The sequence below is a fragment of the Cotesia typhae genome, unplaced genomic scaffold (assembly GCF_013202065.1).
Source record: "Cotesia typhae breed Kobodo isofemale line unplaced genomic scaffold, CoteBio_Ctyphae contig_42, whole genome shotgun sequence".
Classification (NCBI taxonomy): domain Eukaryota; kingdom Metazoa; phylum Arthropoda; class Insecta; order Hymenoptera; family Braconidae; genus Cotesia; species Cotesia typhae.
This window is the reverse complement of record NW_027423751.1, coordinates 1,406,841-1,433,760: the sequence shown is the minus strand read 5'-3', so window position 1 is coordinate 1,433,760 and position 26,920 is coordinate 1,406,841. Positions and strand designations below refer to the sequence as shown.

The 26,920-nt window shown below is 28.7% G+C and overlaps 3 protein-coding genes across 7 annotated transcripts in view; 1 reads left to right on the top strand and 2 right to left on the bottom strand.

The window, feature by feature from the left end:
* Positions 1-2,198: 2,198 nt before the first annotated feature.
* Rab14 (RAS oncogene family member Rab14) lies at positions 2,199-5,821 on the bottom strand. 2 transcript variants are annotated; one of them, XM_074243845.1, is made up of 7 exons: positions 5,041-5,174; positions 4,715-4,827; positions 4,512-4,638; positions 4,309-4,426; positions 4,113-4,231; positions 3,329-3,397; positions 2,199-3,257 (listed from the first exon to the last, which is right to left on the bottom strand). In XM_074243845.1, exons 2-7 carry the CDS (start codon positions 4,818-4,820, stop codon positions 3,140-3,142), a joined length of 657 nt encoding a protein of 218 aa, XP_074099946.1. In that variant the 5' UTR covers positions 4,821-4,827; positions 5,041-5,174; the 3' UTR covers positions 2,199-3,139. The 2 variants fall into 2 exon arrangements, with proteins under 2 accessions (XP_074099946.1, XP_074099945.1); XM_074243844.1 differs by lacking the exon at positions 5,041-5,174 and adding an exon at positions 5,430-5,821 and having other exon boundaries at positions 2,201-3,257.
* A 1,720-nt stretch (positions 5,822-7,541) lies between these two features.
* Aft (cap methyltransferase 2) lies at positions 7,542-15,688 on the top strand. Its single transcript, XM_074244017.1, is given in 5 exon segments — positions 7,542-8,266; positions 8,324-9,802; positions 12,244-12,573; positions 12,676-12,778; positions 15,580-15,688. Coding segments are annotated over 4 exon segments (1,968 nt in total). The 5' UTR covers positions 7,542-8,266; positions 8,324-8,356; the 3' UTR covers positions 15,669-15,688.
* A 1,577-nt stretch (positions 15,689-17,265) lies between these two features.
* Positions 17,266-26,920, bottom strand: part of Cno (adherens junction formation factor afadin) — a 69,179-nt gene continuing 59,524 nt past the window's right edge. For all 4 annotated transcript variants that reach the window (XM_074244014.1, XM_074244015.1, XM_074244013.1 and 1 more), the window contains 2 exons: positions 21,223-21,335; positions 17,266-18,356 (listed from right to left, as the gene is read on the bottom strand). In XM_074244014.1, coding sequence (XP_074100115.1) covers positions 18,134-18,356; positions 21,223-21,335 — 336 coding nt within the window. In that variant the 3' untranslated portion in view covers positions 17,266-18,133. The remainder of the gene's footprint in view (positions 18,357-21,222; positions 21,336-26,920) is intronic.

Here is a 26,920-nt window from a genome sequence, read left to right as displayed (position 1 = left end):
GTATCTATCTGTAGAATAATTATGTTGAGTTTGGTAAAGATCCGACGTAAATTGGCAACGCTATCGTCGTGACAAGCCGCGTTATATCTGATATATATATATATATATATATATATATATATATATATATATATATATATATATATATATATATATATATATATACTTTTGAACCATATGCATTTTCCGACTCAGCTCGACGAGTATAGTCGAAATATAGCAAAATTTTTCAAAAGTTCCGTCATGAGGACAAATGCAATAGTTAGATTTCTATGAAATCTACTAACTAGCCCTTAGTATCATGAAATTTTGACCACATTTTGATCAATTTAGAATAAAAAAACTAAGCGTGAATTCAGCCGACATCTGATAATAGAAAGCTTTAACAATTCGATGTCTTATTCATGATTGTTTTCCTAATTTTTTTTATTGCGATAAAAATGCTTGATCATGCTTGGTCATACATGGTTGCTCATGAATATTTGCTAGATACCCTGTTTAAAATTTCCAATAGGATCCCATCAAAAGCGACAAAAGCCACTTAGAAACCCATAAATTTTATTGGTTTCTAAGTGGCTTTTATCGCTTTTGATGGGATCTTATTGGAGTTTTTCAACAGGATATGTAAAAGCATGATCATGCTTCATCACATATGATCATGAATGATCCTACAAGCCCATGTCTGGCAAAAATACATCCCTGATCATGCATGAAATTAACGTCTGATCATGCATGATGATTTTTTCCCCCGAGATTCTTTTGTTGTGAGAATAATTATAAAGCTCAATAACTTTTTACTCATCAGGATTATGAGGAAACTACTTCAGTACTCTTTTAAAGGAAATTGAATTTCTTAGAAGAATAATTGATGAAAAATTCAGAAAAAAATTTTTTTTCATAGTTTTACCTGATGAAAACACAAAAAAAATTTTTTCACGTGTTATTTAAATGGGAAAATATCAATTCATTGAGCTTCATGAAGAATTGAGAAAGATCAAGCTGTGCTTTAGAGGGAATTTGTTTTATACTTGAGAGAAGTTTTTGAGACAAAAGAACTTGAAAAAAACAAATTAATGTTTTTTTTTTTTTTTTTTTTTTTTTTGACGAATCATAACGAATTATTTCCAAACTCAACATACTCAATCTTTAGACGAATATCAAGGTCAAGTTCAAAGATGAGCTTAATCGTCCAAGTAGTTCAGAAATTACAGGGTTTGAAAATTTTCAAAATCGTACAAATTTATATTTTGGCAGTTTCTTTTGCATTCGTTTTTCAGTAACTTAAAAAAAAAAAAGATTCTATCAATCCCCGCAAATCCGGTCGAAATCGGTCGATTGGTTTGAGAGATATCGTGAACGAAAGAAAACCAAAAAAGTGTTTTTTAGAATAACTCCGAAATTCCTAATCCGATCAATTTAAATTTGAAGAGAATTCATCAGGCTTTAAAAACTGCGTCGAGTGTCATCAACCGTGTAAAAATCGGTTGATTCATTCAAAAGTTATTGCGGTTTGAAAATTCAAAAAATAGTGTTTTATCAAACTTCTATCAGACTTTTGAGCTCGAAGAGCTCAAAAGCATAGAAAAGCTATTTCTTTGAGCTCGGAAAGCTTAAAATAACCCAAAAATTGTATTTTTAAGTGCGAAGAGCTCAAAAACGTCATAAGTGCAATTTTAAGCGCCCAGATATGGAATATTAGCGGGAAGTTGCAGGAATGGCCTTCAGGGTCAACTGTTTTCCTAATTTTTTTTGTTAACTCACGAACGAATCAATCGATTTTGACCAGCTTAGCGGCGATTGACGTAGGTTTTTGATGTTAAGAGCTGATTAGTTTTCGAAATCGACCGGTAAACCTGCTTAAAAGTTGTTCCAAAAAAACCACATTTAAAAAAATTTGTTTTTGTAGTTTTTTTTGAGATTTCTCAAAATTTATCGGTCCGAATCAGTTCAAAATTACAGGCAATCTAAGTTTGATGGAATTCTTCAAAACGCCACGAGTTTGGTTTCAATCGGTCAACCTGTTTAAAAGTTATCCCCCCCCCCCCACACACACACTCGGATTCGCTTCGGCCAACAATTACATGTGATCTGAGACATTTCTTACTTTACTTCTCTAGGTGTGTAATATACTAGTATAATTTTTTTCTTCCATACTACGAAACATTTTTATAAATGACTATATTTGTGTACATATCTTTCCATAAATACATTTTTTCATTGATAGCAAATTAACGTTCCGTATAGTGTTTAGACGAAAATGAAACATTTAAAGTTAATACTATAAAATTTTCTTATCTATAGAAAGTATTTAATAAATGTAGTATATAATTTGTATACCTTTGACTGGTTAATGGCTGTTTTTATTAAAATTTTAATGATTTTTTTGATTCGTTATCAAAAAAATCGCTCCTTTGAGAAATTATTGTTTTCAAATTTTAACAGAGAGGCCTCCTTAAATTTCAAGAATTGAAGAGAACGAAGTTAAAGAGACTCCATTATACTTCATTCAAAAATTTTGTCAATAAAAAGTAAGTAGTAAATAAATTAATTCCTATTTTTTTATTAGAATTTAATGCGTAAATCTTATATTTAAACTCTCAGCATAAATTGAATCGATTTAATGTACTTACTATAACTAGCGGATAGTCAATACCAAATACATATTATCTTTATTATAACTTGATTTTACACGTTTGTAAGGTAAAAACTAACTTATTTGTGTAAACTTGAATATTGGAGAATACAGATTCAAAATACTCTATGCATTCTTTTATTACTCTTTTATGTTTTAATAGAATTTTATCATATAATACATCTAATGTTAAATGTATTTTCGACAAACTTTTACAATAATGGTAAATATCATCATCTAGACAAACATATGTGTCATTAAATAGCCATTATATCAATAATTAAAATATACGAATTCAGAATTTAATTAAAAAGATAATTTTTAAACTCATAAAATCAATCTGAGTATAAAAGTGTCATTGCATACAAATAAAATTATTCAATAGTAACTTTATAAATAAATAAAAAATTATATAGTATTGAATGAAATTAGAACATTAATATGTGAACAATAATTGCATTATCTATTATTAGTCATTATTTGATAAAATTATGTAAAAATAAAATATTAACAAGAACAGGAATCTTTGCCATTATGCTGTTCGTTGGTAGCTCCATGTAAATTAGTACGTTCTGGTTGACTGGGATTATGTTGTACTCCTGATTCAGCAGCATTCAAATCCAATCTATAAAAAATAATTTCATAAAATGTTGATATTATTGTCTGGAGGTAGCTTTATCCTAACTCGATACTTACCGGCCGTCTCTTATACTTTGGAATATTTTTTTTGCTGTATCCAAAAAAGCTTCTTCAACATTATGACCTCTGAAATTTTAATTTATACAAAATTATTATTGCTTGGAAATTTTTGAAAAATATTGCATGCTATGAACAAAATTAGCAGATGAACAAAACAAAAAATTTTCTTTGAACTAGACTTAAAAAATGACCTCTGCTGATTACTTTGTAGAATCTAGATATTAAAATTATCTTTTTTCTATTAATTAAAGGAAAGAAAATAGCGGAATAAGCACGGTAAAAATGTGTCTTTTAAATATCCAAGCGATATTTTATGAATATTTAGATACTACTGAAATATAAAAATCCTGAAAATTTTAGACTCTGATCTAAATCAGTTTTTGAGAAAAGAGAAAATGAGTAAAAATAAATTTTATTTTTGGATCGAAGAGACCGATTTGATTGAAAATTTGATAGGTCATGGGGGGGGGGGGATAAAAAGTTTTCATAGCCATGATAAATTAACACACTCAATTTCGCTTTTTCCAAAAACTGATTTAAATTAAAATCTGAAATTTTCAGGATTTTAATACTTTAATAGTACATACATATCAAAGAACAAGTAATACAATTTCTACAAACATATCTATTGATCAATTTAGTGCAGTGATCTGATAAATTCTTGATGAAGGACTAATTATTAATATTACTCGTAATAGTTTAAACTTTAATAAGCTTTTCATTAAAAATTTTTTCAACTATATTTTTTATAATCAGAATATATTAAAACAATTAGACTTACGTTTTTGCACTAGCCTCGACAAACATAAGACCATTTTCGTCAGCAAATTGTTTTGCTTCTTCATAAGTCACATCCCGCTGACCTTCTAAATCACTTTTGTTCCCTATCAAAAATATAACCTGAAACCAAAAGTAATATGTTATAAAGTAGAAATAAATCGATTAATATATTCTCTTAATATAATATTGATCCTTACAGTGCTAGGATTGGTGAGATTGCGTGTATCTGTTAGCCAACTACTCAAGTGGTTGTAAGTGGAACGTCGAGTTATATCATACACCATAAGTGCTCCGGCTGCCCCACGATAATAAGATCTAATAAATACAAAATATTTTCAAATTAAATAACTTATGCAATGAACAGTATCCACAAATAAATTTATATATTTAATCAAAATACCTTGTAACTGCTCTAAAACGCTCTTGTCCGGCTGTATCCCATATTTGTAATTTAATTTTTTGACCATTTACTTCAATAATTCTTGTACCAAATTCTACTCCAATAGTATGCGGACAATCTGCCATAACTTGAATGAATTACATAAAGAATTATTAATATTCAATCAGAGTTAAAATTCAAGTATTTTAAATTATATAATTTACATTTTTTTTCTGTAAATTGATGTAAAAGACATGACTTTCCGACTCCCATGTCTCCTATAATAATGTATTTAAATATATAAGAATAGTTGTATGGCCCTGTCGACATAGTTTATCTGAAAATAATAAAATAATTTTGGATTATCAGTCAATTATTTTATTCACTTAAATTATTTCCTTGTACTATATCAACAATTAAGTATTATGTGAATAGTAATGAAACATAACCAAACAAAAACATTTACTTGGATTTATCATTCCTTTCTAATTTGTATTTTTAATATTTTTACTCTTAACAAATGGTCTAAGAACACTTATAGAACACTAACCAAATACAAATTTCTCCTTTCTGATCATTTTTACAATAAAAATCGCATGGTTATGTAAATATGTATCTAAATAAAACAATAATCATAAATTTGTTTCACCAAACTATTCAAGACGTAATAATCATTTGATAAATATTTTTCAGTTCATTATGATCAAAATATTTTATTTACATGTACTAACAGGTTGTCAACAGCTATAATGAAACCAAACTATTTTTTTGAATAAAAAATTGATTAAATTATGAAATGTCAGGGAGTAGAACTTTAGAAATTTTTGTTGTTGAATTACGAGTTTAAAATATTATATTATACTGAGTAATTATAGAAAATTAAATTTTTTAAGAATTTATTTATCAACTACATATAATATCAAATGATTCATTATTCACCTGTGGAATGAAATGAATACAAATAAAGCTTGACACTTCGTACTTTGTTTAAATATCACAATATAATTTTTACGCATCTATCACTTGATGTACGTAAAAATTTCACTTCTAATGTTATTATTAATTGAAAACTGAAGTGACAGTCATACTAAATACACAATTTCAAGTTATTCAATATGGCAGATTCTTATGCACAACACTATAGGACTTTAAGAATAGTTGTTAAGTATTGGTCAAATTAACTAACTTATCAAATTTTGATAAAATTATGCACTATGTTTAAAAATAAGATTCTAATTAAATATAATAAATAATTTGAATGAATACTGCGTTAAGGCCAGTTTTTTAATTCGAGATATAATTTTATCCGAGGTTGAAATGTTGTCAGTTAATATTTATATATATCTATACAGTATTAGAAATTAACTTGAAGGTGTGGCTTAAAAAAAATGTCGGAAAGAAGCTATCAGTTTCAAACAAATAACCCTTGAAGTAATAATGATAATAAATAAAGTATTATTAAAATTAAATAAAATAATATATTTATATATTTATATATATATATAAAATAATATAATTAAGCATGACATATGACAAAAGCATTGGTATTGTGGGAGATATATTTAACTGCGTTTATCACACAACCCTCCCGTATTATATGTCATGCTAATATTTGTTAGTTTTAAAATCACCAATAATTTTTTTATAATGGATTGTTTTAAAATAATTTAAGCTTGCTGCAACAAAAGAGTTTATTATTGATGAGTTAAAAAAATGTGATGGTAGAAAATTTTGATTGCACAGGTGTATTTAATTTTATTTAAATGTAACATTAAATATTTACTCGGTCAGTCGAATGTGTAAATAATTTTTCTACTACTTTAGAAAAGCTATCTATTCTGTATTTTTCTGATAAACAAAATAAAATGAGCCAATAAATTAAAAAAAAATCATTGATGAAAATAATTAAAGTGAGATGCTCTAAATCAATTTGGACGATTTTTATGGAATCATACTTATCTTTCGAAGATTTTTCGAGATTTTAGGATAAAAGAATATATTATAGCATAAGGGTATAAGTATTTAATGAAAATTTTGTTAAAAATTGTTGGAGCAGTAATTGAATTGATGATTAAGACATTCTACATAATAATGGTGTGAAATTTAAGGGTCATATGATTAATTTGGGACATAATTTTATACTAGATTAAATAGCTTCTCAAAATTCAAAGCCTTGAATTATTCAGTTATTCAACATTTTAATTAACTATTAGGACGTCAGAATTAGATTTTGAAAAAAAAAAAAAAACAAAGTCGGGAAAACGGTTAACCCTGCAGACCATCCTTGAAACTTTGTGAATTGCTTAAGCTTTTCAAGCTCAAAAGTATAACTTTAACACAATATCAAACTCAAAACTTTAGTAGTTGTTAGGAGAACGCTTTACTTAACAATTTTGAATTGCGATATCTCTTAAACGAATCCACCGTTTTCTATGTAGCTTGTGGCATTCAATAGAGTTTTTTTGAATAGAACAACATTTTTTTTGTGCTTGCAAAATGATTGGAGAATATATTTAAGGGGAAAATATATATTATGCAAAAAAATGGAATTTTTCGTCAATGAAATCTTTCATTTTCGTAACCCACGTTGTTTTTTTAAGTTAAGATTTGAATAGATTCCGAAGGAGATAATGATATTATTTAGATCCATAATGATAATTTTTGAAAATGCTTCGGATTCAACTTATAAAAAAAAATTACAAAAAAAAATTTTTTTCAAAGTGGTTTTTTTAAAATAACTTTTGAACAGCTCTACCGATCGATTCAAAAAACTACTCATGTCTCAACACCGAAAAACTAGGTTGATCGCCGCCAGCCCGGTCAAAATCGGTTGATTCATTCGTGAGTTATCATTGACAAAAGAAAACCGAGAAAAGTGTTTTTTCGAAATTACTCCGAAATTTCTAGTTTGATTAAATCAAACTTAGAAACTTTTTATGAGACTTAAAAAACTGCGTTGAATGCCGTCAACTGCGTAGAAATCGGTTCATTTATTCATTTATTCAAAAGATTTGAAAAATAGTGTTTTATCAAATTTCTATCAGACTTTTGAGCTCAAAGAGCTCAAAAGCATACAAAAGCTATTTCTTTGAGGTCGAGGAGCTCAAAATAACACACAAATTGTATTTGTGAGCTCGAAGAGCTCAAAATCGTCATAAGTGCAATTTCAAGCGTAGATATGGAATTATCGGGAAGTTGCCGGGATGGCCTTCAGGGTCAACCGTTTTCCTAATTTTTTCCTATGGTTTTTCATAAAAGTATTACTTTCGAGTACTTAACAATTGATGTTGTTGGAATACATAGTAACCATTCTGATTCTTTAATTCAAATTACCGCTGAATTCGTCACCAGCGACATCGGAAAATTTTTCAAACGAGACTAAAAAAAAGCGTATAAGACAGACTGCGAAACTTTGGAGAGATTCTACGGAAAATCCCACGAAAAAATAAAAAGAGCTGAGCAAAGAGTAGGGGTTAGGATGAAGTGGAAAGTGGACATGGATCATGTAATTTCTGTTTATTCCCACTGTCTGCCCCTTCAACTTTTGAAAAGTTTATGTACCATAAATATAACCTTAAAATTTTAGCTGTCATTGATATATATGTTTCAAATATAAACAATGTTTATTAAAAGTTAAATTGTTAAATAAATATTACTAAATAAAACATCTACACCATACAATAAAATATATCAAACACTGACACACCCTATTAAAAGGTGTTAGCTTAAGAAAGAAATTTGTTTCCCGTTTTTTATTAGCAGCTAAATTTTTACAAGTAAGTTAATAACTAATTAATATTTCTTTCCTTTTTTAACATTTTTAATCATTTCAGATAAAATTGTAAATTTATCGAAATAAATACATCATGGAGAAAGATGATCACTCTGATTACCAGTTACCAACTTCTTTTAAATCTTCGCGCCAATTTCGAACTCGCAAAAAACCTGATAGATCTATTAAAAAAATCGATATTGCTGTAAATAAATTGTTTCACAAACAAATTGAAATAGTTAATAATAATTATAAATTACCGAATCCAAATAATATGTTTTCCGAGAACACTTGGAGCATAGATGACTTACAGAAAACAAAAATTAAACTAAATGAAATAAAAAATACTTTGAGCGATTATAATCCAGCTGAGTGGAGAAATCATACAAGAAAAACGAATATCGCTGAACATATTAGGTGGAAATTAAAAAAAGATATTGATCCTGAATTATTTACTCAAGCTTGGTGCAAATTTTATGAAATAGCTTCAACCTTTCCTTTAATACCTGAGGAAGTAAATCATACAAAACAACTTAAAACTATTCATTTATGTGAAGCACCAGGCGCTTTTGTGACATCTCTTAATCATTGGCTGAAAACCAATAAACCATCCATTGAATGGAATTGGAGAGCAACTACTCTGAATCCATATTATGAAGGAAATTCTTTGTGTTCGATGATTAATGATGATCGATTTATTCTTCATACTTTAGATTGTTGGTATTTTGGAACTGATAATACTGGAGATATAATGAATATTAAGAATTTAGATGCGCTCATTGACCTTGAAAAAGATAATATTGATAAAATAATGCTCATAACGGCCGATGGTAGTGTGGACTGCATGGATATGCCTGGTGAACAAGAGATTATTGTATCACATTTACATTTCTGTGAAGTTGTTACGGCACTTCATTTATTAAGTACAAATGGAACCCTCCTTATAAAAATATTCACATTTTTGAATGTCAAACAATATCTTTAATGTATTTTTAACATGTTGTTTTAAAAAATTATTATAAAAAAACCAGCTACCAGTAAACCTGGAAATTCTGAAATTTACTTAATTTGTTTATCTTTTAGAGGACGGGAGGAAATTAAATCTTACTTGAATATTTTAAAGAAATATTATGAAACTGGAATCACTTTAGCAATGATTCGAAAAAATGATATTCCTCATTCGTTCATAGAGCAAATGATAGAATATGCCAATTATTTCAAATCTTTTCAATGTGAAGAAATTCTGAATAATATGAAACTTTTCGGAACTATTGACAACGATGATTTCTGTTTGAAACGACTAAAAAGTGCAGTCACTCATTATTATATAGAAAATTTTAAATTGAGAAAATTACCTCACGATATGGAAATCGTTGGTGCAAAAATACTAAATCAATATTATTCAACGCTGTATAATAAATTATCTCATGATTCTTACAATGAAAGACAAAAAAAAATCAATATGACAGCTCTGGAACGTTTTTCAATTCTTCGACAAAAAGTTGACGTTAATATTGTCCACGATAATTATTCATTTCAAGTAAGTTTCAAGTATTATTTCCTTGTTGATTCATTATTCATATTTCATGATCAGTGAACTCATCTTGTCTGTAATTTTTGAATTTTAAAAATCTAATTTGAGCAGGTGTCGATACAAACAATATTGTATTGAACTTATCGAAAATTACTCTCTCATAAAACTCTATATAACTTTATACTAAAAGGATTAATATTTCTAAGATATATAAATGTTTTGCAATATTTTTCTGGATTTTTAAGTCCTAATAAAATCAGATAAAATAGTTAAGTCGTGAGATATCGAGCTTCAAAATCGAAATACATTTTTCAATGTGAAAAATCAAATTTTTTCGTTATAAATTCTTATCCACTATCAAAATGTCCATTTTTATGTCCGGAATAGACATCAGATGGGGTTGAAAAAAAAAATTATAGGTATTTTACGCTTTACTTTTTACTTATTAACACTGAAAACGTCAACCAATAGTTTCTAAGAAAACGAAAATTTTAAATTAGCTTTTTTTTCTGATCGCTTATAATTTATAAACAATTGGAGAGCGGCTTTTGATTCTTTCAAAAATTTATCATTGTCCTACTGCTATGCAAAAAACCTCCCTACAAGTTATTTTTTGACTTGTTGCCAGTTGGTCTATTTTATCAATGAAAATTGTAGACTAATGTTAAGTATAAATTTTCATTAGTATATTACACACCTAGGAAAGTAAAGTAAGAAATGTCTCAGATCACTTGTAATTGTTGGTCGAGGCGAAGCCGACTCGTTTCTTACTTTACTTCCCTAGGTGTGTAATATACTATTGTTATTCTTCACTTATAACTCAATCTGAATTATATTCAATCAAAAATACTTCAATATACTATTAGTGAATTATAAATCTACAATGACTACTTGATCCATTATTTAAAAGTCTTAATTTTTTATTCATGACTTAAGTATGAGGTGAATGTTAACTATACAGTACAAGAGTTAAGCAGCTTTAACTACTTTTGCAAAAACAACTGTAAAGTCATTAATAACAATCTGTATAACGGTTGGCCCTACAGGTCACTCTTAAGCTAGCCGCTACTTCAAGTTTTTCAAACTAAAAAATAGGGCTTTAATAAATTTTCTAACTTTTCAAGTCAAAATAAATCAAAACTCAAAATAAACATAATTGTATAATATCCTACAGGTATACTGGAGTATCCTTTTGATGTAATAAGTCAATTGTTTGTGGTTATGTGTAAAAAAAAAAAAACGCTAATGAGAACATTTGTAAACTAGGTCGGAACTGCAGAAAATAAATTAACTTGAACAGCTACTGACATCGCTTTCAACTAGTTCTCAAGAGTACGGTAACTAACATGTTGAAAAGTACATAATTAGTTTCGATTTTCGGAATTGATATTATTGTGGTCCATATCGCTCGAATCAAAACATAATCATTTTTATTGATAGATGGGATCGTATTGATTATCTATTACATTGAATTTTTACTGCCCGTGAAAAAATATTCAGATCAGATTTGATATGTCCTGATATGGCCATGTCAAAATTTTTTATATAATTATATTAGGCCTGATATGTGCATGTATAATTTTTGATCGGTCCTGATATGACCTGATATGAAAATTGGCCACATCAGACCTGATATGGCTTGATTAAGCTTGATATAATTTGATCAGAATATTTTTTCACGGGTGCACTCCAGTTGGAAGCTCCTATCTGAATTAGATATGTGAGTTTGAACTAACTAGCTGTTTTTTTTCTTTGAAATATAAGATCAACAGAAAACAATACTGTTTGAATAGATTGAGTTGTATAGAAGTTGAGGTAGACATTTATAAAAGTAACTAAAAAATCGACTTTTATTAAATTTCGAAAAATTCTCCAGTGGCCTGATTTGCGCGTATCAAGCTCAAATTTTCAGAATCACCTTCTTTTTTGACCCATATTTGAAAAAAAAATCGGCTAGCTATCCTCCAATTTCGCGGTGAAAGGTAATGCATCTGTTTTTGTAGAAACTATTGTGTCTTATGGATTTGGATTAACAAAAAGGATTCATAATGAGTTGAAAAAATTAAAAAGTATTCGAATTTGAATACTATATTTCACATTGAGGCAATATTTTCAAATCTCTTTTTTCAATCAGGGGATTTTTATTTAAATCGCCATTAGAATTATTACTTAATTATGAGTAGCACTCGCCTCTCTGCAAAGCATAATTTAATTGAAAAAAAAATTACTGACTATCTGTATCCAAAAAGTCCCAATCAATGCTCGTCATATTGATATATGATATATGAGTCTCATAAGAAGTATCTTATGTTCATGTGACAGATAGCTAATACTTGAGCTAAATTCAAGGGGTATTTTACGGGAATATAAAGCTGAAAATTTAAAAGTTTCTAATAAAAAACTTTCCGTTTTATTTGTAAATTAATATTCCTACATTATTTTTGCAGTGTACCAATAAATATGTAAAACTTCAACTATCGGTGGGAAGATCATACTTGAAAATTAAAAATTCCAAGTTTTGCGAGTCGAAAATTTTCAACTGTTATGACTCAGCGATTGAAATTACTAATTCATTGAAATTTGACTGGTTTTATCCTGATAAAAATTCAACAACTATGTTTATAACAAATAATAGAATTCTTAATTATTTACTTTTTCAGTATAACTTGGTTTTTGATAATTATGATACAGTAAAAAAAATCTATGATATGATAATAAGACTTGAAGATCAACAAACTCTTGTGCTTATTGGATATTCTCTATTAACGCAATTTAATGTTGGTATACTTTATTTTCTTAGCCGTACATTTAAAAATGTCACTATGCACGTACTTAATGATTTAGGATGTATCATTACACTTGAAAATTACTGTACACAGAATTTCATAGTAAAAAATTTAGAAAATATACTGGAAGCACTAAATATAGCTAAAAATAATCACCAAGATATTATATCTGTGATACCTATAACTACTCTATATGGTAAGATGATCTTTATTTTTTATAATAAATTTTCAAAGTTTAGAGTAAAACAAATTCAAAATATGACGGCGTCAAGTTACAACAGAGAATTTTTCCCCGATTGAATATACTGGCTAAGATACGATTCTTTTGAAATTACTAGAAAATCAACTGTTTTGATTTTAAAGAACTCTACATCCGCTATAGACTTAATCTACTGAGCTGAAATTTTAAGGATCACTGTTTTTTTAAATTTAACTTTCAAAGAAATAATCGGTACCAAAATTGCAGCCAGCTCTGCACACTTTCAATGAAAAGTAATTGATCTGTTCGTAGAAAAAAAAAACAACTATTTTTTTTTGCTTTCTATGAAAATATGTTAGTTTGTATTAAAAATATGTTATTTTTTTTTCGTCGTTTTATTATTTTTTTCATCAACAACTATACATATTATTACTTTTCGATATAGCTATAAAGTACGATAATATATATATATATTAGGGTGGGTCAAAAAAATCGAATAATTTATTTTTGACTTTATACTCTGAAAAATAGGTTCGTAGACACCTAAAAAGAATTCTCTCCAAGTATAAGCTCTTAATTATAACGGGAAGGTCCTCCGCTTTGCGGGTTTCTATTTTTTTCGAATAATCAGATAAAAAAATTTATATCTCGCTTCCAACTGCTTGGAAAAATATTCCGTGGCATAGATTTTGTGAGAAATTGAATGCTTTACAAAAAGGTCTCTTATGACTTTTTCAAAAACTCAACCGATTAAAAGATATTCATAGTTGAAGTTTGGCTATTTTAAGGAAAATATTCGTTTTTATTATGAATTTTATAAGTCGATGAAAAAAATTATTTCGGATTGCGGAACTCATGATTTTGTAGGAAATTTACTGCTCTACAAAAATGGTCTCTTATGATTTTTGATTAAGTGAAGCCGTTACGAGATATTCATCGTCAAACATTAACGAATATCAATATTTCCAGTTTTTGATCAATAATTCGATAAATTTTAATTTAAACTATGAGTTTCAGGAAAATTTACATAAATTTGAGTTTCGATCGATAAAGAAATGTTATAATAAGTTAGATAAAGAATTATTGGAATTATCATTGATTTTCCTTGGAGAAATGCCTCAAGAAAAGATTTCTTTCAAACGTCCTGGTGCTGTTCATCATGCTAGATGGATGGCTAAGGCCATTTATAGTTTGAAAATGTATCTATTCAGAGATGAATTCAAACTCTCTCAGAAAGAATTGCATGGTCTTCGTCATTTCTGTATTTTTATAGTCACATTGTATTTAAAAGCTTGGTTTTCATCAACTTCTGCAACAACTGCTGCTTATCATGACTTGCAGTTTATGAAAAATTTATTGGAGTACAAACATATCAATCCTTTGATTTCTTCAGCTACGTGTGAAAAAATGATTTCGCACTTATGGTATTTGAGCGATGAACTTGCCATTTTATCACTGTTTGACGATGGCGTTCCATTAGAAGTAAAAAAACGTATTGTTGAAGCTGTTAATACTCGTGAAGGTACAGATTCTAAAGCTAAAAGATTTGTAATTGCTAAAAAAGATTTGAATTCATTGGCGCAGAGAACTCTGAGTGACTTTGTGTCTAAAAAGTCATTAAATCTTTTCAAAATCTTCGATCTACCGTATGACTTTCTTGATGTCGATGTTGAATTATGGCCTACTAATGAGAGTTATCTCGAAAATAAAGAATACTTTCAACAACTAAAAGTTGTCAATGATTCAGCAGAGCGAGCTGTTGCATTAGTCAGTGAATATAATCAATGCTTGACAAAAAATGAAGAACAATTCCAGTACTTATTACAAGTTGTCAAAGAACATCAAAAAACATTCCCAAATTGTAATAAAAGAAATTATTTATAGTAATAGCGTACTGTTATGTTAAAAATATAGACAATTATATTGCAATTGATAATTCAATAAAAAATTTATCTATAAAAAGTTAAATACTGGTTGTTTCTCACTTGATTCAATACTTTTCATATTAAATTTGACAAAGAAATATGTCATTCACTTCAAATTAAACTAATCATTGGCTATATGTCGAAAAAAATGCTCTAATTTCTTGTTTTAATGCAATCAAACAAGCTCAAGACTGAAAACAATATTAAAAAAATTGTTTATAACATTTCTTTATCGATCGAAACTCAAATTTATGTAAATTTTCCTGAAACTCATAGTTTAAATTAAAATTTATCGAATTATTGATCAAAAACTGGAAATATTGATATTCGTTAATGTTTGACGATGAATATCTCGTAACGGCTTCACTTAATCAAAAATCATAAGAGACCATTTTTGTAGAGCAGTAAATTTCCTACAAAATCATGAGTTCCGCAATCCGAAATAATTTTTTTCATCGACTTATAAAATTCATAATAAAAACGAATATTTTCCTTAAAATAGCCAAACTTCAACTATGAATATCTTTTAATCGGTTGAGTTTTTGAAAAAGTCATAAGAGACCTTTTTTTGTAAAGCATTCAATTTCTCACAAAATCTATGCCACGGAATATTTTTCCAAGCAGATGGAAGCGAGATATAAATTTTTTTATCTGATTATTCGAAAAAAATAGAAACCCGCAAAGCGGAGGACCTTCCCGTTATAATTAAGAGCTTATACTTGGAGAGAATTCTTTTTAGGTGTCTACGAACCTATTTTTCAGAGTATAAAATCAAAAATAAATTATTCGATTTTTTTGACCCACCCTAATATATATATATAGAGTTATAAGCTAAAAAACTAAAGGTTGGATTGTAATTAGATTTTTTTTCAGCTGACAAAATCTACCAAATGGTTATAGATATGAATCATTCAATTATCAAGGACTTTATCATGTATATCGAACGTTCAATACTTGAGTGAAATAAATTTCAATTTTTAAATTCATATGTTCATGTACAACTTAATCAACCCAAATTGATTATCGTAAGCTACCTAACAATAATTTTTAATTATAAAAATAATGTTATATTTTATTTTGATTAGCTAAGCATGAAATTTGGTGTGGGATGGTATTTTGAACGACTCAAAAAGAGCCGAAATACATTAAAAACAAATTGGTGAAACGGTTAACCCCACAGGCCGTCTCTGTAACTTCCCGCTAATTTCAAATGCAGAGCGCTCCAAATTTTATCTAATATGACCTTTTCGAGCACTTAAAGCTACGTTTTTGAGCTAAAATAATAGGCGATCTCGTAAGCTTGCTATGAAAGATGTGTTTACAAAATTTGTTAGGGATGATAAATGAAGTCTTAAATTACAAAAATAGAAATTGTTTCATTAATTTTTCTCCGTGAGAACGTAGTTTTGAGAAAAACGCATATTACGTTTTTTTAAATAAAAAATCACACCAACATTTAATCTGCGATCATGCGCTCGAAACAGGAAACACATCCCCGGGAATTCTTAGACATGTAAACATTCGAAAAATGTAAAAAAAAATCTAATTTTTGAAAGTGACCAACTTGATTCCACTCTTAAGGGAGTTCTCTCATTTGGCGGTCCGTTTTTTGAGCACTTTTTTGGGAGTTTATTTTCACAAACGATGAAAAGATAGAACTTTGAATTTTTAATAATTTATTTATTGTCATTTCGAGATTATGTAAGAAAAACTTCAAATAAAAATCTTCATTAGAAGAGAATTTATATCACTCTGAAGACGATCTCTTAAAAAAAAATAGACGCTGACCTCCTCCATGATTTTGATTGATTGGCTTACGTAAATAAAAAAATCAGGAAAACGGTTGACCCTAAAAGTAATCCCTGTAACTTCCCGCTAGTTTCATACTTAAGCGCTCAAAATTGCACTTATTATACCATCTATCATAAGATTAGCATGCATCCTTATATTACTTGGTCTTTGGCCATCCGGTTTTTACATCAAAAACGTTAAAATCTAAAAATTTGGGTCGCTGTAGTTTCTGCTGATTATTTATCATAATTTTAAACAGAAATTATCAAGATAATTATTAATAATCAATTAATACGTGTAATAAAGAGCCTAAACTACTATTACAAAATATCATATAGAAAAGTGTCAATAGATCCCAAGATCAAATGACCCCGATGTCAATTGATCCTTATGACAACTCACCTCAGATGAAGTTCAAGGATAATGACACCCGAAAAAAATAATAAAACTTGAGTTTATAATTATTTATCCAGAATAATCGTTGTATTTAAATTGGCTTTGGTGGAAAGGAATAAAGTAAATGAGTTATTGCTTATTTACGAGTCATCACATTCTGTAATTCATTGAGCTGAAATTCTATGATAAAAAGGCGCAACATTGTAACAAGCTTATGTGTTGGTCTACTGAGTGAAAAATTATGAAGTGCGGTTTCGAGCAATGCAATTGATTTCCTTGATGAAAAAAAGTTATGTAGAATTAAAATCATATATAGCCAAGTATGATTTATTTCTCATGAGAAATACACAATAAATAATTAGGAATAACATATATTGGAATTTCTTTTTATTAGATTTTCAAAAATAAATTTGAGTGACAGATTCATTATTATTACAAAGCCTTAATTTAAAAAATATTTCGAAAGAATTAGAAATAGAAAAAAATGGGCTCAAATGAAAACTGCATACCAACATGTATGTATGAGCGCACAGATTGTATTCACTTAACGATTTTCAATTATTTTAAACTTTTTTTTTTTTTTTTTATTTCGGGAGTATTGTTGTATGTATATTTATGGTCAAGACTTATGGCTAGCCTAATCCAATTGATATTTTATTTTTAACAATTCTTTATCGATTCGACAGATTAATAATTGTTAAGTTAATTCATTTTTGCACAAGAAGTTTTTTATTATCTCAAAGTATTAGTAAATATTTTATATCAAATAAATTTCTTAAAATAGTTTAAAAATATTATTGCTTATAAATGTATCTAATAATTTAATCATTCATTTTTCTTTTACTTTAATATGATTTCAAAATTAATCAATGTATATAGTTTTAATTAAAAATATAAATATATGAAGGAGTGAGTAAAAGATTTATTGGTCGTATGTACAAAATTGATTGAATTTATTTATTAAATATAAGTGAATTTTCATACTATACATCATCTAATAAAATTTTTGAATCTGCATATAAGAAATGTATTTTCACAATAAAAATATTAAAATTGATTGGTCCTGAATAGTTCTACGTACGAATAATATTGGTCGTCTATTCAAAATATCTTTCATTTTTTGTAAATACTGTATATTGTAATTTATCTTAGAAGTATAAGTGAATAGATACTATTAATTATTAAAATTTGTTTTTTGTATTAACGATCTTTAAATTTCAAAACCAACGTAGAGTAAAAATTAATTTTTGTCGTTGTCAGTTGGATTTAAAGGACTCGCGATATTATCAATTTCCCTCTGAGCTCTTGATATTTTTACTTTATCTCTCGGTGTACCATCTTCGCCAGTTTCCATTGCAAACATTTTCATTTTCTCTTTAAAACTGAGTTTTTCGGGCACTTCACCTAGTTGAGCATTTTCTTGTTGTTTTTGCTTTTCAGCCAAGCGTTTTTGTCTAGGATCTCTATAACAAATAAAAAATTGACAATAAATAACTAACCTTATATATCAGAGCACAAAAGTTTCTTTAAATTTAAAAGAATTTCTTGATCAATTGTGGACATTTAGGAATAACTCTGTCACGAAAGATAAATAAACTATACGGAATTTGAAATTTAAGAGCAACAAAATGGGCAACGGAAAAATCTAAAAAGCCACACAAAAGAGATCAGAGTAATAGTTCTTAAAATTAAGAGAATGAAGTGAAATTATTTACGACGCATTATAAATTTCGTATCGTAAATATTTATGGCGAACTTTATACTGAGTTTAATTGTAAAAGTTTAATACATCAGTTTAATGGGAGACCAGCAGAGAGCTCAAAGAAGTAATTAAGAACACCCTAGAAGTTAACGTGAAAATTTATAAGATAATGTAGGAGAAGGAATTCACAATTATCCAAACTGACTCAAAAGAAGCCAAGCTGAGCCGGATGGCAAAGAAGGCTAGGCTAAAAGAAAAAGGCCTATGGATAAACGACGACCTAACAGCAAGATAGACAGACACATTATACTGGTTCGACACGAAAATTGATTGTTTCAGAGCAGGAGGAAGGCAAGCCAGAAGAAATTATATGAAAGTCAATCTCGATGGGAAATGGTCGAATTGAGATGAGGAACTAGCAAATATGAGATCCTGGATAGAGATCTACAACGAGAGAAGAAGCGTAGAGGCAAGAAGAAATGCAGGCGATTCATTTCGGCAGCAACCGAAATGGCGGAAACAGAAAAGATTGAAAGCAGTGGCTCATTAAGACTAACGCTATGAAACACGGCAGGACTTGGTAAGGAAAATGAGCTTATGAAATTCCTAGAAGTCAGATAGTAGTATTACAAGAAATATGGATCCTGAAGAAAAAGGAAGAAGAGATAAGGAAAAGACTGAGTGATAAATTTATGTGGTACTTAAAGAGTGCACAGAAGGACGAAAAAGCTAGAAGAGACAAGGCAAGTGGAGGTCAAGTGCTTGGTATTAAGAAGGAGCTTGCAAAGAATTGAGAAATATCAGAATGGCAGTATGGTCTAAAAGCAAAAAAACAAAAAAGTAACATAACTATTACAATCATCATGGTGTACAACAACGTAGGTATAATAAAACTAGAGAGGAGCTTCCGAGATATCATTGATACATGCGATCCAAGGCAAGAGAAAATCTACTTTGTGGGGGAGAAAATGATCTAGACAGCAACACGATCATAGACCTAGTCATGAGAACAGGAACTACCAGGGGTATAGAGATCAAAAAGTTAGAGGTTGTGTCAAGAACAGAATCTAACCACCTTCGAGTGGTGTTCATCTTGAGAACAGAGGGCTGTTTTGGACAGAAGGAAGAACATAAGTAAGCAAAAGACGACACATATGAAGATCCAGAGCAAGGATTCAAATTCATATGGAAAGAAGAATACAGAGCGCAATGGACGAAGGAGTGGGAAAGCTAGGCTAGAGAAGAGAATAACGACGAATAGAGCCACCTACTGGAAACAACGAGAAAGGCAGCTAGATTTTGTGAAATAGAAAAAAGAGTGATGAAGTCAAACAACACAACGAGATCCTGGTTCAATAAAGAATGCAGACAGAAAAAGAAGGACTTTTCAAAGCACTCAAAAGATACTTAAAAGAAAACAACCCCGTCAACAAGAAGGCGCTGTACGAGGCAAGGAAGAGTTTCAAGGAAATCTGCAAAAAATGAAGGAAGAATGGCTAGAGACGAAAAGATCAATAAAAGTCGCAACATGTCACAATGGTTGGAAGTAGTTCAGAGGAAAACGAAGAAAGAAAGTCAGTAAAGAAATTTCAGGCCCTCAATGGACAAACCACTTCATGGGTACCATGGGAGGTACAGTCATTGACACTGGACCCAGTTAAGAATCAATCCAGAACATGGAAGAGAACCAAGAAAGATTGGAAGACGGTCAGAAAGCACAACACGATGAAAAGAGGAACGACAGCGGAGCTAGAGAGACGAACATAGATATCATGGAGGTAGATCTAGAGATGGAGAAGTTAAAAGCGGCACTAAAAAGAATGATAAATAAAAAGGCCAGGAGAAGACGGTCTAGTTGCAGGACTTTATAAAGAAATGCCCGAGGAGGGCAAGCTAGAATTGTTGGAGGCATTAAACGAGATTCGAAAAAGAAAATTTACCGAAAGGCTGAAAATCGGTGCATATCGCATTTATCTTCAAATCAAGAGATCAATCAATCCAAAGAATTATTGACTGATTTCACTCCTTAATGCAGATTATAAAACGCAGTCATAAACTACCAGGTGAAGGAAAAGGGACAAAAAGCCTTCATCTGCTTCGTGGGCTTTGAGACTGCGTTTGATAGTGTCGACAAAAAATTACTATTTTCGAAGACAGAGGAAGCAGGAATTAAAGGCAGAATTTTGAAATTCATCAAGGCAACAAATTCAACAAAATCGAGGTCAATGAAGAGACGAAAGGAGGGTTTGCAACGTCCCAGGGGGTGAGGCAGGGTTGTCAACTACTTTTCAACATCTTTCTGTACGACATCGACAAGAAGTTTAGTAAGAGAAACAAAGAAATATCATTTTCATGTAGTTTTGAGCTCTCCGAGCTCAAAAGTCTGATAGAAGTTTAATAAAACACTACATCAATTTAATATTAATAAGCAATAACGTCTTAACCAAATTTTTTTTCGAAACTTTTTTAAGAGCATATTCGATTTTAATAACATTTGTTTTATAAAAGTAAACTGTCGAAAAAATTTTGCAAAAATGTTGTTTAAGACGATATTGCTTATGTTCTAAATAACATTGTAAAATTTTGTATATTTGGTGTTTGTTATCTATAAAATATTAAAAGTTTACCTATAAATCTCTTGAGCCCCAATAACACCAGGCGTACCTCCACCAAATTGATTGACAGAACCATCTGGTGTTTGTGGAGATGCCAATAAACTCTTCGTATCATATATGAAATTCTATTAACATAAAATTACTCATCATTAATATAAATTCAATTATTGATAATAGGCAACACAAAATGTCTAATAATATAAAACATTAATGGATAAAACATGAAAATATATTAATAAATACGTTTGTAATGACAATGACAATTTACACAAAAAATTTTTTCATCATGCACAATCAATTTATATTTATGAGTACCTTACTTCACTATCTGTTGAAGGTATGCATTTCGAAAAATTTTTTTATTAGTTAAATCATTAAATCTAAAGACCTGGAATAAACTGTATTCAGTGCAGTTATTCAAATAATTATTTAAATTAGCATAGTGAATCTGCTTTTCAAAAATACTTCATGCATATTTTCAAAATATACAGGTATTATTGAGATACTAAATAATGCAATTTTTCGATCTTTGTGGCAATATATTTTTTCATTTTGCTTAGATTAGAATTATAATTTTTAATATCTATACATGTGTAGCCAACCAAAACAAAGCGATTTCAGATTGATGTAAATGTTTGCATTTTTTATATTTTTATCTACTGCATTAGCTTCTGATTTTATTTCACGCTAGAATTTCATTTTTTATTTTAAGCTACATTGCAATTGACAATATAAAGAGCGTTATTGGTTTTTGATTTAATTGTCTGTTTATTTCATTTTGATTGACTTTGAAACAAAAATTTTTAAACAAATAATTAAAAACTATAATACGTGATTCAAGATAAAAGCAGAATTAAACTGTTAGTTATTCTAAAACTTTCTTCTATCGGGTTATCAATACTCATCTTTGTATGAAAATGGTTTGTTTTACCCCTTATCACATAATTTTATATTGAGTATAATTCTAAAAAATATTCTTATCTTATTAAGTCTTTACCACCATCTTATAAAGTGATTACCACATCTCTCAGATATTTTATTTTCAACAAATTAATTGGATATTTTAATAGTAAAAAACTCAAAAATAGTTATACAAGCTTGTTTCGTTTTAGCGGGAGAGGAGGTTTAGAGATAATTGTTCATTTCTTCTTACTAATAAAAAGCTAAAAATCGATTTTACACAGACACACACACGCGCGCGGGCGCGCGCACGCGTGCAAGTTACTTTATATATATATATATATATATATATATATATATATATATATATATATATATATATATATATATATATATATATTTGTTTTTATTTAGTAGTATTCTTGAGAAGTAAATTTTTGTTAGGTGATAAATTATTGAATATTATCTTTTTCAAATAAATTTACCTTAATTATTGATATTCAATAAATATATCATTATTTCAAGTAGTTTAAAAGAGACAAAATTAAAAAAAAGAAAATTAGATTCAATTTTTCCATCTCTTATATAAAAAAGAATTAAAATTAATTAAGTATGTTATATACACTAGGGTGGGTCAAAAAAATCGAATAATTTATTTTTGATTTTATACTCTGAAAAATAGGTTCGTAGACACCTAAAAAGAATTCTCTCCAAGTATAAGCTCTTAATTATAACGGGAAGGTCCTCCGCTTTGCGGGTTTCTATTTTTTTCGAATAATCAGATAAAAAAATTTATATCTCGCTTCCAACTGCTTGGAAAAATATTCCGTGGCATAGATTTTGTGAGAAATTGAATGCCTTACAAAAAAGGTCTCTTATGACTTTTTCAAAAACTCAACCGATTAAAAGATATTCATAGTTGAAGTTTGGCTATTTTAAGGAAAATATTCGTTTTTATTATGAATTTTATAAGTCGATGAAAAAAAATTATTTCGGATTGCGGAACTCATGATTTTGTAGGAAATTTACTGCTCTACAAAAATGGTCTCTTATGATTTTTTGATTAAGTGAAGCCGTTACGAGATATTCATCGTCAAACATTAACGAATATCAATATTTCCAGTTTTTGATCAATAATTCGATAAATTTTAATTTAAACTATGAGTTTCAGGAAAATTTACATAAATTTGAGTTTCGATCGATAAAGAAATGTTATAATAAGTTAGATAAAGAATTATTGGAATTATCATTGATTTTCCTTGGAGAAATGCCTCAAGAAAAGATTTCTTTCAAACGTCCTGGTGCTGTTCATCATGCTAGATGGATGGCTAAGGCCATTTATAGTTTGAAAATGTATCTATTCAGAGATGAATTCAAACTCTTTCAGAAAGAATTGCATGGTCTTCGTCATTTCTGTATTTTTATAGTCACATTGTATTTAAAAGCTTGGTTTTCATCAACTTCTGCAACAACTGCTGCTTATCATGACTTGCAGTTTATGAAAAATTTATTGGAGTACAAACATATCAATCCTTTGATTTCTTCAGCTACGTGTGAAAAAATGATTTCGCACTTATGGTATTTGAGCGATGAACTTGCCATTTTATCACTGTTTGACGATGGCGTTCCATTAGAAGTAAAAAAGTATTGTTGAAGCTGTTAATACTCGTGAAGGTACAGATTCTAAAGCTAAAAGATTTGTAATTGCTAAAAAAGATTTGAATTCATTGGCGCAGAGAACTCTAAGTGACTTTGTGTCTAAAAAGTCATTAAATCTTTTCAAAATCTTCGATCTACCGTATGACTTTCTTGATGTCGATGTTGAATTATGGCCTACTAATGAGAGTTATCTCGAAAATAAAGAATACTTTCAACAACTAAAAGTTGTCAATGATTCAGCAGAGCGAGCTGTTGCATTAGTCAGTGAATATAATCAATGCTTGACAAAAATGAAGAACAATTCCAGTACTTATTGCAAGTTGTCAAAGAACATCAAAAACATTCCCAAATTGTAATAAAAGAAATTATTTATAGTAATAGCGTACTGTTATGTTAAAAATATAGACAATTATATTGCAATTGATAATTCAATAAAAAATTTATCTATAAAAAGTTAAATACTGGTTGTTTCTCACTTGATTCAATACTTTTCATATTAAATTTGACAAAGAAATATGTCATTCACTTCAAATTAAACTAATCATTGGCTATATGTCGAAAAAAATGCTCTAATTTCTTGTTTTAATGCAATCAAACAAGCTCAAGACTGAAAACAATATTAAAAAAATTGTTTATAACATTTTTTTATCGATCGAAACTCAAATTTATGTAAATTTTCCTGAAACTCATAGTTTAAATTAAAATTTATCGAATTATTGATCAAAAACTGGAAATATTGATATTCGTTAATGTTTGACGATGAATATCTCGTAACGGCTTCACTTAATCAAAAAATCATAAGAGACCATTTTTGTAGAGCAGTAAATTTCCTACAAAATCATGAGTTCCGCAATCCGAAATAATTTTTTTTCATCGACTTATAAAATTCATAATAAAAACGAATATTTTCCTTAAAATAGCCAAACTTCAACTATGAATATCTTTTAATCGGTTGAGTTTTGAAAAAGTCATAAGAGACCTTTTTGTAAAGCATTCAATTTCTCACAAAATCTATGCCACGGAATATTTTTCCAAGCAGTTGGAAGCGAGATATAAATTTTTTTATCTGATTATTCGAAAAAAATAGAAACCCGCAAAGCGGAGGACCTTCCCGTTATAATTAAGAGCTTATACTTGGAGAGAATTCTTTTTAGGTGTCTATGAACCTATTTTTCAGAGTATAAAGTCAAACATAAATTATTCGATTTTTTTGACCCACCCTAATATACACCCAAGCTAATGTTGTAAGTTGAGTAACATCAGGGCAGCTTTATACTCATAGCACGATTAAAAAAAAGTCAAAAATGATGAAAAAGTTGATTCAATAAAAAAAAATGTACATGTTTTCTACAATTCATTTTATATCAAAAACACTCAAATAAATAAATCAAAAGAATTCACGGCAATAAATTTTTTTTTATCTAAAAGTTTATACAATATTTAAAAAAGTAGCGATTCCTAGATAAAATATCCTGAAAAATCCTAGACGCATAACTATAAGACCTTTATATTATTAAGAATATTTGCGTAACGTGGATATGAGGTTTGTAGATCTGTCTGTAGAAGTGAGAAATATCAAAATTTAATTTTTTTTACATAGAAATAGATTTGTTTTTCTAAAAATGAAAATTCTCAATGATGCAGCATTCACAAGATATCTATGTCTCGACAAAAAAAAATACAAATAGTAAATTTCTCGTATATAATATACTTAAAAATTTATTATGTATATAATATACTTAAATTATATAATATACTTAAAAACATAAATACTTAAAAGCTATTATATTTTTGATTTTGTACATGTTATTTTGAAATTAAATTAAAAACAGAATTTTTAATTTTTTATATTGATTAAAGATTTTTCCTATATTATAAGGTGTCAATGAGGATAATAAAAAAAAAGCAAATATGCTTGAAATATGTAATGAATTAAAAGATTTCAAAGGTATTTTCTAAGTTAATAACCATGGCTACCAAATACTTTCAAAGAAGCTATGCAATATGATTCACGCCACAGCAAAAATTAAACTGTGCCCATGCGTAATTTAACTTGTCAATACTACCTTGTCTACACTTTGTAAATATTCTTAAGGGGTTACGTTGCTGACGACAATAACAATGCTACATTAAAACAATGAGAAAGTGTTGTGTCAGCCTTGATCATCCAATTTTATCGATACCGTCTATTCAAAGACCAATTGACCAGTCAGCCAAGCTGGTCAGTTAATCAATCTTTACAAAGCTGTATATCTAGAGTTTTATACGTCCAATTTTTTTCCAAGATCTTCAACGTGAAATCATCGATACCAGGCTTTTAAGCCACTTATTCAGAACCGTCGATGCCCTAGCTTTCTACTCTGTTGATCTAGAGTTGACAACGCATACAACGCATTAGTAATCTAGAGCTAGTGACGCGCTAATATTAATCTCAAGTATACGTAATCATTTGAAATTCAACTTATTTCAAGTTTATTTCTATTATTTTTTATATATACTATTTTCAAGACCCGTAATTCATTCAAAATTGGAAACATTAACTATTTCTTAAAATTAGTTCAGTAGCATATCTTAAAAAAATCAACCTTTAGTGTCACATAATTAATTGAAGACGTTTAATAAGTTGGCGCTAAATAAAAAAAAATTCCTAAGTATGTTTAACTTCCCGAAAATAAGATTAAAAATTTTCCAAAATTGAAAAATTTTTATATATTGTTATCGAATAATAAATATAACGGACTGTCTATTCGGACACTGTGAGTGAGTTCCACGAGAGGCTAGCGTGAATATTACAAATTATTTGCCATGCTAAAATTCACGCTACAGTGTCCGAATAGCCTCAGCCTAAATATAATTAATGAATATTTAAATGTATTTTTTGATCTATTTTCCTCGTTTCTTTTGTTTTAAATTTTAAAGGTTATAAGAAAACAATATGAATATTTAATGATCTTACATCACAATCTTTTGAATGAGCCGATTGACTTCAATGAAGTTTACGACATTTAACGTGGTTATAAATTCTAAAAATATTTTTCAACGCATTTTTAATAAGGTTACTTATGTAAAATAAAGTAACCTTATGTAGTTATAAGGTTAACCTCAATGTAGAATAATAATTTTATAATTATTTGATTGATCTGAACAGATT

Excerpts from the sequence above, each read along its gene's own strand:
- Rab14 (XM_074243844.1), bottom strand. The coding sequence starts at position 4,820 with ATGTCGACAGGGCCATACAACTATTCTTATATATTTAAATACATTATT. Across the intron at positions 4,639-4,714 it reads TCAATTTACAGAAAAAAAAT|TTATGGCAGATTGTCCGCAT; the intron begins GTAAATTATATA and ends AATTCATTCAAG. Across the intron at positions 4,232-4,308 it reads ATCTCACCAATCCTAGCACT|GTTATATTTTTGATAGGGAA; the intron begins GTAAGGATCAAT and ends TTTTGGTTTCAG.